Here is an 18,831-nt window from a genome sequence, read left to right as displayed (position 1 = left end):
TAAGTAACCCAGAAAATTACCTTAAGACTGTCAGAACAACTCTCCATAGCTAAATAAAGGGAAGAGGCACCATCAAAGAAGGCAGGAAGGGTGGAGATATGGTCAGGAACTAAACAGACTCAAGGGACCATATTTGGGAGGGAAGGGTGCTGCTGGCACAGACAGGGGAGAGAAACATTTTCTCACTGGGGAGCCCAGTGAAATGAATCCCCAGAACACTGGCTTTGAAAACCAGAGTGGGGGATCCCTGGGTGGCTCAGCGGTTGGGCGCCTGCCTTCAGCCCAGGCTGTGATCCTGAAGTCCTGGGATCGAGTCCCACGTTGGGGGAGCCTGCTTCTCCCTCTGCCTGTGTCTCTGCTTCTCTCTCTCTCTCTGTAGCTCTCATGAATAAATAAATAAAATCTTTAGGAAAAAAAAAAAAGAAAACCAGAGGGGTTGAGATTCCTGAGTTCTTACAATAAGTGGGACTCAAATCCTGGAACTTTAAAAATCAGCAGGTTCAGCTCTGGGAGAGCTAGGAGGTTGAGAGGAAACTGAGCCACCCCACAAAAAGCACAAAAAAGCCCCACAGAAGTACAACACAGAAACAGCAGTTTGAAAAACTCCAGGGGGATATGGGAGGGACATTTGTTTACTAATCTCAGAGTGCGTACTAGAGGGGCAGGGATCCTTAGAAGAACTTCTCCAGGATTAGCAATATCCAGTGTAGTGCCTACCTAACTTGCTAACAGTATGTCCTGCTCCTTACATTCCTCTGTGGACACACCCCTTCCAGCCAGGCCTCAGCTCTAGGTTTCCTTACACAGCAGAACTTGCTTACAGCATACATCCTGAACGGCCCCCACCTGCTCTGGTGGATTTGGCCCCTGCAAGATGCTCTTAGTGAGAGTCCTTCCAAAGCAATGCCAGAAGCCTGGTGGCATGTAAGCAGCCCTCATAAGGGCCAACACCACTCCAAAGTGATTCCTTGCCTTAGTGAGATGGAAAGATAACCACACACAACAATCAGACTGTGACCCTACTAGTAGGCTGGGAGCAACAACACAAGAAACAATCAGTGTTGGCAACAATGTAAAGAAAAAGAAGCCCTTGTGCACTGTTGGTAGAAATGCAAACTGTCTAAGCTGCTGTGGATAACAGTATGAAGTTCTGCAAAAAATTAAACTATCTTATGACCCTGTGATCATACTACTGGGTATTTACCCAAAGAATAAGAAAATACTAATGCACAAAGATATATGTACCCCTATATTTATTATTGCAGATTTATAGTAGCCAAATTATGGAAGCAATCCAAATATCCATTGATAGATGAATGAATAAAAACGATGTAGTGTATACACACACACATACACACAATGGAATACTATTCAGCCATAAAAAGAATGAAATCTTGCCATTCTAACAGCATGGATGGAGCCAGAGAGTATTAGGCTAAGTGAAACAAGTCAGTCAGAGAAAGACAAATACCATATGGTTTCACTCATATGTGAAATTTTAAAAACAAAATTAACAAAGAAAAAAAAAAAGACAAACCAAGAACAGACTCTTTTTCTCACAAGGAATAGACTCTTAACTTTAAAAAACATACTAAAAACAAACAAACAAACAAACAAAAAACATACTAATGGCTACCAGAGGGGAGGTGGGTAGGACAGTATAGGTAAAGTAAGCGAAGGGGATTAAGACTATACTACCACTGAGTTGTATACAGAATTGCTGAATTATAGTATTGTACACTTGAAACTAACATAACACTGTATGTTAACTATACTGGCAATAAATAAATAAAATAAAACAAAATATAAAATATAAAATAAAATAAAACTTTAAAAAAGTAAAGATAAAAGGAAAACCTTATAAGCAGCAAGAGAAAATCCATTACCTACAGCCCATAATAAAACTACAGCTGACTTTTCATCAGAAACAGTGAAGGCCAAATGGCAATGAAACACTGTATTCAAAGTGCTTAAAGAGAAAATACTATCTACTAATAATTCTTTTTAAAGATGTACTTATTTTACAGAGAGAGAGAGAGAGAGAGAGAGCGCACACGCACACAAGTGAGAAAGGCTGGGGGTGGGGGCGGGGAGAGGCAGAGGAAGAGAGAATCCTAAGCAGACTCTGCACTCAGTGCAGAGCCTGATGCAGGGCTCCATCTCATGACCCTGAGATCGTGACAAGAGCTGAAACCAAGAGTCAGACAGTTAACCAACTAGGCCACCCAGGTGCCCCTCAACTAATCTTTCAAAGTGATCTTTCAAAAATAAAAATGATTATACTAAATAAAATAAGCCAGACAGAAAAGGAAACATATTTTATGATTCTGTATAATGTAAATTATACAGAATAGGCAATTTTATAGAGACAGAATGCAGATTGGTGGTTGCCAAGGGCTAGGGGAATGGGAGAATATATGCTTAATGCACGGGGTTTTATTTTAGAGTGATGAAAATGTTTTAGTACTAGATAGAGGTGGTGGCTGCACAACATTGTGAATGGCATAGTGAATACCACTGAATTATTCAATTTAAAATAAATGTTATATTCTGTGAATTTCACCTTAAAAAACGAATATGAAGTGTATTTCCAGATAGACAAAAACAGAGAATTCACTGTTAGCAGGCTGGCCTCACCAGAAATAATAAAGCAAGTTCCTTACTCAAAGGAAGTGACACTGAACAATAATTAAAATCCTCATGAAGAACTGAGTAGCTCAAGTAAAGGACTAAGCCAAGTGCAGAGCACACAATAGGCTTATCAATTTAATTTTCCCCGGCACTCTGCTCTATGTTTCTGGAGAAATGAACCTATTATTTCCAGATGAAAAACAGATAATATGGTAAGAAAAAGCACAAAAAGGGATATTCTTCCTCTAGTAGCTAATTTTCTTATGTCTAAATACATATACTTTGTCATCAATATCCTGAGACCTTCCAAGGCCTTCTTTTACACAATGTCAGGCTTCATATTGGCACTCACAGGCTGAAATGTATAACTATATTAGGTTTCCTTACTTCTCATGCCCCTTTGTCATTTTATTTCTACTGAAAAAAGACAGAGGGTAAGCTGAAAAAGGAAAACCTTCTCCTTCCCCTTGGAAGCCTGGGATAGACCATGGAGGTAGGCAGTTAAATGTGTGCTCAGAACTTCCCCACACTCTAGCACACTAAGGTGGAATGAGAGAGTAGTAGTTATGAGGGCAAACTGCCACAGTCAAGTTGGAAGGATTTTAAGTAGCCTTTGGTTCCCATTGTAGCATACATCCTGAATAGGGTGTGTTAGGGCCCTTGAGAAGACAAGGAGGCCCCACAGGTTGTGGGATATATGGAATCCAGGAACTCTTTGAAGAACATGACAGAGACTCAAAAACTCTCTGGAGGGAGCAAGATCTAAAGGAGGACAGTTGAAAAGGAGAGGCCCTTGTACCATGACTGAGACGAAACATAACAAAAATTCATCTGCTACAAAATGCTAAGAAAAAGCTAGCTAAAGCAGATTTACTGGATATCAGCCAGCACACATCCATGAAGAATCACAAGAATTGGGGATCCCTGAGTGGCTCAGCAGTTAAGCGCCTGCCTTTGGCCCAGGGCATGATCCTGGAGTCCCGGGATAGAGTCCCACGTCGGTCTCCCTGCGTGGAGCCTGCTTCTCCCTCTGCCTGTGTCTCTGTCTGTCTGTCTGTCTCTCTCTGTCTCTCATGAATAAATGAATAAAATCTTAAAAAAAAAAAAGAATCGCAAAAATCCCCATCTTCCTCCCCAAGTTATAGAGATCTTCTTCCATATCTCAGACACCATTTTATTTTTTTAATTTTTTTTTAATTTTTTTTTTTTTTTACTATTTATTTATGATAGTCATATATATAGAGAGAGGCAGAGACAAGGCAGAGATAAAGGCAGAGGGAGAAGCAGGCTCCATGCACCGGGAGCCCGACATGGGATTCGATCCCGGGTCTCCAGGATCGCGCCCTGGGCCAAAGGCAGGCGCCAAACCGCTGTACCACCCAGAGATCCCCTCTCAGACACCATTTTAACAGAGGACAGGGATACAGAGGGGAACCTGATTATTCAAAGAAACAATTTACTGATGTATAGTTTTGAGCCAGATTGCTTTAAAACTACCTTTTTTTCATTCTATTTAAGATAACTGATAAAGAATATTAGAACATATTTTTAATGCACATCTCAGTGTAGTATGAGTAATTCTGTAACCCTTATACATATGAAACCACTGAGTAAAGTTAATGGACAAAAAGTATGGAGTATGATGTGAGGAAGTAACTGAGTTTCAGACAATGTTCAAATTCTCCAAAGAATTTATAATCACAAAATTTACTTTACTAGGATAGCACTGGCATTGGGCAAAATTCAACTTCATAGTTTTGGACATCTTGTCCAAAAGAGCATTCACTGAGTACCTGTGGTACTCTATAAGAACTCTGCCAAATGAAACAGGTTTGCAAGGCACTTGTATCTTGGTACCTCCTAATGCCAGAAGTCGACCTACAAAAATCTGCTTTCAAGGAAGTTCTGATGTCTGTTAAATATACATTATAAATTAATACCCAAGTGGGTATGCATCCACCATAGATGCAGGGTTTAACAGGGTAGTTTTGTCACTGACCAAATTAACAAAAAAACGGGAGAAAACTTGGATCAAGATCATATATATATAAGAAAAGTGTTTGGGATGCCTGGGTGGCTCAGCAGTTAAAGTCTGCCTTCAGCTCAGGGCATAATCCTGGAGTCCTGGGATGGAGTCCCACATCGGGCTCCCTGCATGGAGCCTGTTTCTCTCTCTGCCTGTGTCTCTGTCTCTGTGTGTGTCCCTCATGAATAAATAAAATCTTTAAAAAAAATAAGAAAAGTGTTTGATAAAACTTACCACCAATTTATGACACTCTTAGCAGGCTAGGAATAAAAGGAAATTCCCCTTCAATAAGAAGAGTATTTACAAAAATACCTACACCAAATTATCATACTTACTCATGTATTACTAAATCTATACCTCTAAGGTGAAAATGGCACAAAGATAACTTTCACATATCTAGTTAACATTATATTCTGTCTAGCAATCAAAATTAGGCAAGAAAAAAGGGGGCATGAGGATTTAAAATGAAGAAAACTTTTCATTTGCAGATAATATATTTGTAAACATAATTTAATTCAATGTCAAAATCTCAGCAGTTTTAATTGTGGAAATAGACTAATTCTAAGATTTATAAGGAAATAGAAATAGCTACACATGGCTAAGGAAATGATAAAGAACAAAGATGGAGGATTCATTTATACTATCAGATCAAGATTTATTATAATATAGATATGGTAAGTGAGATAGAGTGGGATTGACCCTGGAAATCAAAACAACGGAAAAGGGCATAAAGCCAGAAATACATATATTAACATGAATAGTTCTGAAAACACAATGTGGAGTAAAAAAAAGGTGAGTTGCAGGACTGCAGGTCCATTAGGTTCCCTGTTATTTAAAAATCTAAAACACAGAGCAACATTCGGTAGTGTTCACATATACAAATTTATGCAGTAAAAATATAAACACATAAACTCTATGGATATAGATGATATTTATGAAAGTGACTGCCTCTGGGACAAAGTATAATATTCTAATTATTTTGTTGAAAAAATCCTGAGGCAAAAATGACAAAATATTAAAACATGCTAATTCAGGGAGCTGGGTATGTTGGCTGCTTATTCTACTTCTCCCTCCCTCTTTCTAGATTTTAAAATAATGAAGAAAAGAAAAAAAAAAAGACAGAAGAAGCAGCAGCTCTTTGTTAGTTCCACTATCTGGGGTTTTTCTAACTCACTGACTTGAATTTTATTCTTACCAATTCCTTTTAAAACTTTCTCATTTTGTTTATAATTACTAGAACTGTATTATTTTGTTCATTTACTTTATGTTTATTAACATTTTTTCAGCCTATAGGTTTTCTTTTGTGCATTATTTTATTTTTAAGATGTTCTATAACATAAATTTTTATGTCCATATTGATCGGGTTGCTTATGCTAGTTTAAAAATTCCCATGTGAATGTTTTTCTTTTTGAATTTTTTATTATTAGCTTCATATTTAATTGCATTGTGGAACTATCACATGTATAGTTTCTACTTTAGAAATTTACTGAATTTTATTCATGCCTAATATACATGTTGAGTTTTTAGGTTATTTTATATCCAAATAAGGGATAGTAACTGCAGGCTATAAGCTATCTTAATCTATTAGCTCTATCAAATTATTATTGGTAGATACTTTTCTTTTTTGTCTAGCTCATCTAGCATGAGCTAAGACAAATCAATGAAAGTTTCCTACTGATATGTGTCTTCTTATTTTCAGTGTTCCTTATAATAACTTTGCTGCAGGTTATTTGATAAGGAAGCAGTCCTAAACCACTCATCTTTATTATCTATTGCACTCACTTTAAAACACTGGTTTTTTGTTTGTTTAAAGCTTATTGTTTTGACTTTTGACCTGATATTAACATATAGACTTTTCCATTTATTATTTATTTATTTATTCATTCATTCATTCATTCATTCATGAAAGACACAGAGAGAGAGGCAGAGACATAGGCAGAGGGAGAAGCAGGCTCCATGCAAGGAACCCGATGTGGGACTTGATCCCGGATTCAGGGATCACACCCTGAGCCAAAGGCAGACGCCCAACCACTGAGCCACCCAGGTGTCCCATTATCCTTTCCTTCAAAGTGAAATTTTGGACAACCACTTTGGAAAACTTGTTTGGTAGTATCAATAAAAGGTAACCTATGTACATGACCTATAACTCAGCAATTCTACTTTTGGTTTATATACAAAAGAATATGTATATGTGTGCAATAAAAGATATCTATAAGAAAGTTTATAGGAACAATATTTGTAATTGTCCTCAAATAAAATCTACCTAAATGGCAATCAATGATAGAATGGATAAATAAAATTGTAGTTTATTCATATAATTGAATAATATAGAGCAATGAAATTAACCAAACTAGAACTACATGCAATAATTCAACATGAATCTGACAAACACAGTATTAGGCAAAAGAAGCCAGACACAGGGTATATGTATTAATAAGGTTCAAACTTTGGCAGAAATAATCTATAGTGATAGAAGCCGAATAGTGGTTATCCCTGGGGTAGGGGTGATGACCTTGGAAAGGTGCAGAAGGAATCTCATGGTTGTTAGAGTAATATTCTAATTCCTGATCTATTGCTTTTGCAGGTTACATAGTGTGTTCACTTTGAAAACTGAGTTTGAAGAAAAAACTGGATATATAGAGAAGCTGCCAGATAGGGACACACAAAGAAAAGTATATCTCAATATTTCTCAGGTATAGGCAAGCTATGAGCTGAGGGTGAAAAGGCAGTAAAGTAAGATATGCTAATAGTTAAGAGTGCAGGATAAATCTGAAAGAGAAAGGTTCCAAAGGAAGTATGAAGGCTGAAGTTCTGAGGAAAAGGAATTATCCTTGAAGAGGAGGCAGACATCACTTATTCTAAGAGTAAAATAAAGAACAAGAAACCATGGATTCAATTCATTAAAACCACAAATATTCACAAAAATTATGTATATCAGGCATCAGTAAACCAAATGAAACATATTCTCTGTTCACATTTCAGTGGACTAAAATTATAATAATTTACCAGAAATTACTAGACTGTAGCCCAATCTATACCAACTACCCATTGAAAAATATGATTATGTAGGGTCATTTGAGAGACACACCTCATCTATTTCTTCAGATATTCTAGTGTTCATTAGAATTATGTATGACACATATACAATAAATAGTAAAATGCACTAACATTTTTTTTAAGATTTTATTTTTAAGTAATCTCTGCACCCAATGTTGGACTTGAACTCAAAACTCTGAGATCAAGTGCCACCTGCTCTACTGACCGAGCCAGCCAAGCATCCCTAAAATGCACTAATCTTAGGAGTACAAACTGATGTATTTTTATACATTTATGTATTTGTGTAATCAGGTCAAAATAAGAATATTTTCAGCACTCCAAAAGATACTCTCATATCCTAGGTAATATCCTCTTAGGAGTAACTACCATTCTGATATCTATCACAAGAGATTAGTTTTCCCAGCTTTCAAACTGCATATAAATGGAAACATATCTTTTGTTTCTGGCTTCTCTCACTCCAATGTTTGTGAAATTTATTTATATTGTTGTGAGTAACAAGTATCTGCCATTTTTTAAAATTGTTGTGTGGTCTTTCATTGCATGAAAATAATAATTTATCCCTTTTTCTGACAGTCTTCATTTGCATTCTTTTCAATGCTAGCTATTTTAATATACGTTCTTTGTTTTATCCTTTATCAAAACAGACCTTCAAAATAGCTGACTTTATCAACTACAAAAGATCACACTATAATATATTCATTGACCTAGGTGCCTTGAAAAGCTTGCTTCTCCTAAGAAATGTTCATTTTAATCTTTATTTACAATGCAAATTGTGTAATGAATTTTTGCTCTGGTTTGTTTCACCTATAATAATGAAATTGAAAACTGAAGCCCAACTTTTAATCTCTCTGAATGAATACTCTTCTGCATTACCGTATTGTAACTCTTCCCTGGTCTTAATCTTCGAACTCTACTTCCTCTGAAAATGCTTCATCTATATAGGATTTTCCAAACTACTGTATTGATTGCTGTAATCCTCTTGACCTACACTGTAGAATAAAGCAGAGAACAACTATATTGCTTAAAATTTACCTGGGACTCAGTCATTTCCTCTTCTTTCTGGTAATGGGCAGGGCTTGAGAAGGCAGAGCTAGGAAAGAGAAGAAAAGTCCTTAGACCAGTCATGCTTTGTGGTATCAGGAATTTGCATCTATAAGGTAGACTAAAGGTTACCCAATAGTAAAATGATTCTTGGATCCATTAGAAAGGCCAAGAATATTCACATCAGAGGAGCTGACAGGTATAAGGATGACTGGTATAATCATGTATGGCTTAGGCATAAGGTGGATAAGAATGGGAGTTCATATGTGGGAGATGTCCCATGAATTTTTTAATAGCTCTGTATCAGAAAAAAAAAAGTTAGCAAGGAACAGGAAGATACATAGTTCATGAGAGAACATAACCAAGAAAATTATGAAATTGATAAAACACCTAAGGTATTTCAATGTACTGAGAGATTACCAACTAAATCGGAATTTAACCAAAATGGTAATAAAATTATATTTCAAGAAAGAAGTAATTATCACTCACTTCCTTTCAAGAAGTGAGTGATATGTATCAGAGATATAGGTGGTGGTAAGACAGTTAAATTCTTATTTGCCACAGTAATATATATATATATGTATATATATATATATACACACATATATATGTATATATATATACACACACACACATATATAATACATATGCAAATCTGAAGTGTCAAATAATAGCAAGGTAATAGCAAGATAAATATGTGATTTGGAAAAACTTAAATATAAGAAATAACAAGAGCTGAAAGTGGTTCTCTTTGGGAACAGGAATTAGGGATGGGGGAAAAAAGAAACGGTATTGTTTTTCATATTAAACTAATAGCACCATTTGATTTTTTAAAATAAAATTGACATTCTAGGGCAGCCCGGTGGCTCAGCAGTTTAGCGCCACCTTGGCCCAGGGAGTGATCCTGGAGACCTGGGGTCGAGTCCCACACTGGGCTCCCTGCATGGAGCCTGCTTCTCCCTCCTCCCTCTGCCTGTGTCTCTACCTCTCTGTCTCTTTGTTTCTCATGAATAAATAAATATTTTTTTTTAAAAATGACATACTAATTTCTCCCAAATAAAATTTAATCAAAAAATTTAATCAAAAATACCACTGCAATCAATTCAAGCACTACTACAGGGTATAATGCAGACCACAGATGTCCTCCCCCATCATGCACACTCCCTTTCCCAGTTTTAGTCTGATTAAGGAAAATTAATCTATTATTTTATTCAGTAAAATTTTTTTGGTTGCTGTTGGCTTGTAATTTATTTTGTCACTCATTTGCAGGTTTTTTTAAAGGATCTTTTATTTTTTTTAACTTTTTTTTTTTTAAGATTTTATTTATTTATTCATGAGAGACACAGAGAGAAAGAGAGGCAGAGATACAGGCAGAGGGAGAAGCAGGTTCCATGCAGGGAGCCCAACATGGGACTCAATCCTGGGTCTCCAGGATCAGGCCCTGGGCTGAAGGCGGCACTAAACTGCTGAGCCACCTGGGCTGCCCTTTAAAGGATCTTTTAAAAAAAAAATTTAGGACAGATGAATTATAGTAGGAAAGAACAGTGTCCTGGGGGCACAGAGATGTGCTTTCTAGTCTCTCTGCCACTAATAAGCACTGTGACCCTGGAACCCCACATTCTTAGAACCATTATAATCAACCTTTAAAAGAGGATAGCTGAATAAGAGGGGTGTCTCAGTAGTTCCGCAGCACCAACAGTGCAAAATTCTGTAAAGAAAACTTGATACTTTGTTAAGGATAGAAAACCAGCATATTCCAAAAGGCCATATGTGGTAGATAATGTTACTAACAACATCCATTGCCCTCATCTTATTTCTTGAAAACTAAACCTTAATTTTTTCACATGACAATATACCTTCTCCCAAGGATGAATCATGATTGGTCTAGCCAAGGAAGGTAATCCTATTCCCCTTTTCCACTCATTCACAATGCCAGCATCTCTTGCAGCTATGAGTTACTTTGTGACACAATACTGGCTAACAGGAGTTAAGATATTTACTAGGGGAGAAGGGTTACAGAAAAGTGTATGATATTTTATTTATTTATTTTCTGCATATTATCTCCTACACATAGCAGCCCCTTGGGCCTGGAGGTGCACACAAGCACATTCTGTTGTCAGTATTCCAGCTGTAGTAGTGGGCAAGAGTCTATGTGGGCACAGATTAAAACAGGAATTATATTAAAAGCAATTGCTTAAGGTGAACTGAAGTCCTCAACTAGCTGAAGAGTGGACACCAAACAAGACTCCCCCCACCTACTCTCTTTCCTCTTTCCCTGAATCATCAAATTTCTCAAGGCAAGAAATAGAAAGTGGGGGAAAAATGACTCCATAATTTCCTTGAGGCACCTAATGATGGATTTAATCATAAAATTGCTAATGTAGCTCAGCTGGTTAAGCGTGTGACTTCAACTCAGGTCATAATCTCAGGGTCCTGGGACTGAGCCCTCCATTGGGCTCACACTCAGTGGGGAGCCTGCTTGGGATTTTCTCTCTCCCCCTCTGCCCCTCAACCTTCCTCCTCCTTTCCCTCTCCTTTCTGTGCTCATGCTCTGTCTCTCTCTCTCAAATAAATAAAATATTTTTTAAAAGATTGATTGATTTATTTTATTCATTCATTCATTCATTCATGAGAGAGAGAGAGAGAGAGAGATTGAGGCAGAAACACAGGCAGAGACATAGGCAGAGGGAGCAGCAAGCTCCATGCAGGGAGCCCAATGTGGGACTCAATCCCGGGACTCCAGGATCATGCCCTGGGCTGAAGGCAGGCGCTAAACCACTGAGCCACCCAGGGATCCCCCAAAAAAGAATTTCTAATAGCAGCATTGGATGGATGGTTCAACAAAAATGACTTTATATTTTGTTAAGGACTTACAAATGATGAAAATAAACGAGAGCTCTTATTTAAAGAGGGTTTCTTCCCTGTCACCTTCAATGCAGTTATGTTACACATTTACATAATATTACAGGTAAATAAATTTGTCTCATTGTGCCTTCCATTTTGGGTTCTACCTCCATTCTCACTAATACCTATAAAAAAGTTTGCTAGGAATGTGATTGGGAATGCATTAATCTATAGATCAAATTAAAGAGAAATGAAAACATGAGTCTTCCAATCCATGAATATAGTATATTTCTCCACTTATTTTTTATTTCTTTCAGTTTTTTTCACTTTCAGCATACAGTACCTATACATATTCTATGAGATTTCTTAAGTACTTTATTTTGGGGCATGCTAGTAAATTTATTTCAAACTCCATTTGTTCATTTCTGGAATATAAAAATGATTTGACTTTATATACTGATTATGTATCCTACAACCACACTAAATTCATTTAAGAGGCCTAGGAGCTTTTTTATAGATTCTTTGAGGTTTTCTATCTAGATAATCATGTTGTCTGCAATAGAAACAGTTTTATTTCTTCCTTTATGATTTGTATGTCCTTGTCTTTCTCTTGCTTCTTTGCACTGGCTAAGACTTTCAACAAAATGCTGAATAATGGTGACAGAGGACATCTTCACTTTGTAGCCAATCTTAGAGGTAAAGCATTATCTCACCATTAAGTATGTTTTTTTTTTTTAGATTTTATTTATTTATTCATGAGAGATATACAGAGAGAGAGAGAGAGGCAGAGACACAGGCAGAGGTTGAGAAGTGGGCTCCATGCAGGGAGCCTGATGTGGGACTCGATCCCAGATCTCTGGGATCATGCCCTGAGCTGAAGGCAGTGCTAAATCACTAAGCCACCCCGAGCTTTTGTTCTCTTTAAGATTTTATTTATTTACTCATGAGAAACACAGAAAGAGAGAGGCAGAGACACAGGCAGATGGAGAAGCAGGCTCCATGCAGGGAGCCCCATGTGGGACTCAATCCTGAGACTCCAGGATCACACCCTGAGCCAAAGGCAGACGCTCAACTGCTGAGCCACCCAGGCCTCCCTGTTTTTGTATTTTAATGACCTTTAGTAAAGAACATTCCCTTCTGCTCTTAATTTGCTGAGAATTATTTTTTCATGAGTAAATGTTGAATTTTGTCAAGTGCTTTTTCTGCATCTATCAAGATGATCATACGATTCTTTTTCAGTCTCTTCTGGTGAATTACAGAAGATAATTTTCAAATAACTTAAAATTTATCTTGGGGCACCTGCATGCCTTAGTTGGTTAAGTGGCCAACTCTTGATTTTGGCTCAGGTCACAATCTCAGGGTCCTGGGTCTGAGCCCCAAGTTGGGCTCTCCACTTAGCGGGGAGTCTCCTTGAGGATTCTCTCTCCCTCTGCCCCTCCCCGTGCTCTCTCTCTCTAAAATAAATAAACAAATCTTTTTAAAAATTATCTTGTATTTCCAAAATAAGCCCCTTTGGTCATGTTATAGTTACCATTTTTATATTGCTACATTCAATTTTTCAATTCAATGTTGAAGATTTTTATTTCTAAGTACATGAGAAATACTGGTCTACAGTTTTCTTGTAATGTCTCTATCTGTTTTTTTGTTTGTTTGTTTGTTTTTTTGTTTTTTGATTTCTCTAAATTTTTATCTATCTGGTTTTGATGTCAGGATAAGGGTAGTCTCATAAAATGAATTGGAAAGTGTTCCACTTCTATTTTCTGGAAAAGTTTATATATAATTGTTATGATATCTCCCTTAGATGTTTGCTGTTTCATTTGAGAAATTATCTGGGTGTGTAGTTTCCTTTTTAGAAAGTTTGTTTTTATTAAGGTATAACTGACATATGGCATTATATAGGTTTCAGGTGTACAATATAATGATTCAATATTTGAGTACATTGTGAAAGGATCACCAAAATAATTCTAGTTAACATCTATCACCTTACACAGTTATAAGAATTTTTGTATTGTGATAAAAACTTTTAAAATCTACTCTCTTAGCAACTTTCACATATGCAATACAGTACTGTTACTATAACCACCATGCTGTACCTTACATCCCCAGGACTTATAACCAGAAGTTTGTACCTTTTGAACACCTTCACCCATTTCTCCCATCCCCTGCCCTACCCCCTGCCTCTGGCAACTGCCTATCTGTTCTCTTTATCTATAAGCTTGGTATTTTGGGGTGGCATTTGTTTTTTCATTTTTTTTAGATTTCACATATGAGTGAGATCATATAGTACTTCTCTCTGTCTGACTTATTTCACTGAGCACAGTGCCCTTGATGTCCATCCATGTTGTCATAAATGGCAAAATTTCATTCTTTCTTACGGCTGAATAATGTCCCATAGTACATATCTACGTATGGACACGTGCGTGCACGTGCATACACACACACACACACATTTTCTTTACCTATTTATCTATCAATGGGACACTTAAGTTACACCCGTATCTTGGCTATTGTAAATAATGCTGCAACAAACATTGGGGTACATATATCTTTCTAAATTAGTGTTTTTGTTTTCTTCAGATAAATACCAAGAAGTGATACTGCTGGATCATATGGCATTTTTATTTTTAATTTATTGAGGAACCTCCATACTATTTTCCATAGTGGCTCTACCAGTTTACATTCCAATCAACAATGTATAAGTGTTTCCTCTTCTCCCCATCCTTGCCAACATTTGTTATTTCAATAATAGCCATTCTAAGAGGTATGACAGGATACCTCATTGTGGCTTTGATTTGCATTTCCCTGATGATTAGTGGGTTTTTTGCTATTGCGTTATTTGAGTTCTCTATATATTTTTGAATATCAACTCCTTATCAGGTATGTGATTTGCAAATATTTTCTCCCATTTAGTAGATTGCCTTTTCATTTTGTTGGTTTCCTTTGTTTGTGCATAAGCTTTTTAGTTTTATGTAGCCCCACTTGTTTTTAATTTTGTTGCTTTTGCTTTTGGTATTATAGATTTTTAAACATAAATTCAATTTCATTAATAAATATACAATTCAGGTTATTCCTTACTGAGTAGTTTGTGTCTCTCAAAAAAAGTACTAATTTATCTAACACAGTTGTTGAAGAGACTTTCTTTTTTCCATTGGATATTCTTTCCTGCTTTGTTGAAGAGTAGTTGACCATATAGTTGTGGGTCCACTAGAGGATTTATGGATTTTGAGTATTTGTAGTATTTCTTTACTATCTTTTCAAGGTCTTTTGGGTGAGTGTGATAACCCTGTCTTGCAATTCTAATATTGGCAATTTGTGTTTTGTCTCTTTTTATTCATGGTCATACAATCCAAAGGTTTAATGATTTTATTGATCTTTTCAAAGGACTAGTTTTGGTTCACTGATTTTTTTCCCATTATTTGGGTTTTATTTTTTTCAATTTTATTGCATTCTGCTCTTGCCTTTAACATCCATTTCTTCTAATTTGCTATGGGCTTAATTTGCTCCTTTTCTCCCAGTTTCTCAAGTGGAGGTCAGTATTAATTTCAGCTTTTTAAAATTACTTACAGCATGCTAGTACTATGAATTTCCCTGTAAGTCATGAGTTAGCTGTCCCACATGTTATGATATGTTGCATTTTCATTCAAAATATTTTAGATTCCTGTGAGATTTCCTCTTTGAGTCATGGGCTATTTAGAAGTATATTGTTTAATTTCCAAGTGTTTGAAGATTACCCAGATATCTTTCTGTTCTTGACTTCTAGTTTTATTCTGGTATGGTCTGAGAACATACTTTAAATGACTTCAATTGCTCTGAAATTGTTAAAGTTTGTTTTATGGCCCAGAGTATGATCTACTTTGGTGAATGTTCACGTGTATTTAAGGAAGACACGATTTTGCTCTTGTTGGGTACAGTGTTCTATAAATATCACTAACATTTGAACACCAAAAAATTGACTAAATACTTGAATGTTGGCTGATAAATGTTTTCAGGTCTTCTATAACCTTATTGACCTTTTGCCTACTTTTTTCATTAATTACTGAGATAGGAACTTTAAAGTCCCCAATTATAACTGTGTATTTGTCTATTTCTCCTTTTAGTTCAAGTTTTGCTTCATTTGTTAGCTACACCTACGTTTTGTAACTGTTATGTCCTTTTGGAAAACTGACCCTTTTATCATGATATAATGTCTCTCTTTATTCCTGATAATATTATTTTGAAGTATACTTGTCTAATATTAAAATTGCTACTCTGTTTTCCTTTTGGTTTATATATCTGTGATATATTTTTTTCTGTCATTTCCTCTCAATGCATTAATCTTTATATTTAAAATGGGTTTCTTGGGATCCCTGGGTGGCGCAGCAGTTTAGCGCCTGCCTTTGGCCCAGGGCGCGATCCTGGAGACCCGGGATCGAATCCCATGTCGGGCTCCTGGTGCATGGAGCCTGCCTCTCCCTCTGCCTATGTCTCTGCCTCTCTCTCTCTCTGTGACTATCATAAATAAATAAAAATTTAAAAAAAAAATAATAAAATAAAATAAAATAAAATGGGTTTCTTGTAAACAGCATTTAAGAGATCTTTTATCCAATTTTGCTAAACATCTTTATCTTTTAACTAGTGTGTTTAGATCAATGATATTTAATATAATTATTAGTATTGCTGGATTAAGACCTATCATCTTCTAGCTGTTTTCTGTTTGTTCTACTTGTTCTGTTTCTTTGATCCCACCTTTTCTGCTTTGGCTTGGTTTAATTGAGCACTTTTTATTATTCCCTTTTTTTCCTCCTGTACTGAATTATTATTTGCACCTCTTTTAAAAAATATTAGTGGTTTCCCTAGGTTTTACAATATACTACACTGCTTTACTTGTACTAGAGGAAATTTATAATAACCCATTCCAAATTCCTCACTCCCATCCTTTGTGCTATAGTTGTCATAACATCTTAGACTAGATATTCTATTCATTGCAAACATTATCTTTCTTCCCCTTTTAGAAAGAACTTACTTCGATATATACCAATTTATTCAATTTCTGAAATATTGTGCATTATGACCTCCTAAAATGAGCTCCAATACAGTTAAAATACACACAACAACTTAGGCATCTCCACCACCGCCATCATCATTATCATCTACGCCTGCTTGAATCCAAATTTTGCCAGATATCCCAAAATTGAGAGCCCTACCCCCGGCTACATTTACACAGCAGTTCTCTAGATAACCTGAGCTGACTTACACACTGGAGATATGGCTTCATGGTGAATAACTGAGTATTTTATTTCCACCACCACCCCAACTCTTTCCCAGTCTTCTCTTCACTACTTTCATGTGTCTATGGATTCTAGATCCTACTACCTCATTTGTCAACAAATGTTTATTTTTTTTAATTTATTTATTTATGATAGTCACAGAGAGAGAGAGAGAGAGAGAGAGAGAGAGAGGCAGAGACACAGGCAGAGGGAGAAGCAGGCTCCATGCACCGGGAGCCCGACGTTCGATCCCGGGTCTCCAGGATCACGCCCTGGGCCAAAGGCAGGCGCTAAACCGCTGCGCCACCCAGGGATCCCATATGTTTAAATAACATGCAGGATGTGCCATTTATAATTATGTGTCTTTCTTTAAAAGCAGAGAGCACTTGTCAACTATACTCACATTAAAAAAAATTTTTTTTAAGCCAAAAGAAAGAGCACTTGGGGATCCCTGAGTGGCTCAGCAGTTTGGCGCCTGCCTTTGGCCCAGGGCGCAATCCTGGAGTCCCGGGATCGAGTCCCATGTCGGGCTCCTGGCATGGAGCCTGCTTCTCCCTCTGCCTGTGTCTCTCCCTGACTCTCTCTCTCTCTCTATGTCTATCATGAATAAATAAATAAATCTTAAAAAAAAAAGAATTCATTTTAAAAAAAAGAAAGAGGACTTGTTCTCTTAAAAGCCACTGTTTAACATTTCCCAGATGAAAACCATCTCTTTATTACGATCAGCTCCATCATTCATTAGACCAATTCCTTTTGGCCTTAAGTCAAATTAGGAACTACTTTATCCCTTGACTGAGATATTCCTCTATCTGGACCTATTTTACTCCCATATTCAGGATGCTCACAAAACACCAAGCAGGGTAAATACCAAAAATCCATACATAGGCATATTATATCAAAATTAAAGAAAACCAAAGAGAGAGAGAGAGAGAGAGAGAGAGAGAGAGAGAATGAAAGAGAGTCTTCAAAAAAAAGCCAGAGAAAAAGAACAACTTATGGACAAAGGCACAAGAATAAGAATTACAGCAGAATTATCATCAGAAACCATATAAATAAAACAAGGGTGGGGGACACCTGGGTGGCTCAATGGTTGAGCATCTGCCTTTGGCTCTCAGGGTGTGATCTCAGAGTCCCACAACAGGCTCCTTGCATGGAGCTTGCTTCTCCTCCCTGTGCCTCTCCATCTCTCATGAATAAAGAAATCTTTTTTAAAAATTCTTTAAAAAAGTGAGAGAGAAATAAAGACTTTCTCAAATGAACAAAAACTGAAGGAATTCCATCATCAGTAGACCTACCTTGCAAAAAATGTTACAAGTTCTTCAGGCAAAAAATGTTACAAGTTCTTCAGGCAAAAAACAAAACACACACACAAAAAAAAACACACAAAAAAACAAGTTCTTCAGGCAGAAGAAAAATGATATAGGTCAGAAACTTGGACCTACATAAAGAAAAGCAGCACATCAGAGAAGGGATAATGAAAATAAAAGAAAATCTTCTGGTTCTTTCATTCTTAATTTATCTAAAAGATAATATTTATGGGGTGGCTTGGGGGGACTCAGTCAGTTAAGTGTCTGCCTTTAGCTCAGGTCATGATCCCAGGGTCCTAGGACTGAGCCCTGCATCAGGCTCCCTGAATATGGAAATTATAAGCTAAAATTTATCTAAGAGGGATGGCATGAATATACACACATTAAGCATATTTGCTCATATTAAAAAAGGGATTACAACCCCCCAAATGCTAAAAATTTTTTAAAAGTTACTAGTAAGAGTAAAGAGAAACAAGATGGTAGAGGCACAAATAGAATATAAACAAGACTCCTCTGCCTTTTCTGACCACAATACTATGAAACTAGAAGTCGACTACAAGAAAAAATTCTGGAAAGACCAAAAATACATGGAGGTTAAACAATATGCTACTAAACAATGAATGGGTCAACCAGGAAATCAAAGAATAGATTTAAAAAAACACATGGAAACAAATGGAAA

General features: G+C 36.6%; 1 protein-coding gene across 6 annotated transcripts in view; it reads right to left on the bottom strand.

Annotated features, from left to right (window-relative positions):
* The window catches only part of LOC112928477 (uncharacterized), a 166,922-nt gene that overhangs the window by 26,179 nt on the left and 121,912 nt on the right, over positions 1-18,831 (bottom strand). For 5 of the 6 annotated variants that reach the window (XM_072746850.1, XM_026010216.2, XM_072746968.1 and 2 more), the window contains one exon: positions 8,747-8,804. In XM_072746850.1, coding sequence (XP_072602951.1) covers positions 8,747-8,804 — 58 coding nt within the window. Of the gene's footprint in view, positions 1-8,746; positions 8,805-18,140; positions 18,284-18,831 lie in introns of those variants that run through there. The other variant, XM_072747011.1, reaches the window with a different exon arrangement.

This window comes from Vulpes vulpes, chromosome 1 (genome assembly GCF_048418805.1).
Source record: "Vulpes vulpes isolate BD-2025 chromosome 1, VulVul3, whole genome shotgun sequence".
Classification (NCBI taxonomy): domain Eukaryota; kingdom Metazoa; phylum Chordata; class Mammalia; order Carnivora; family Canidae; genus Vulpes; species Vulpes vulpes.
This window is presented reverse-complemented; position numbering and strand designations above follow the sequence as displayed.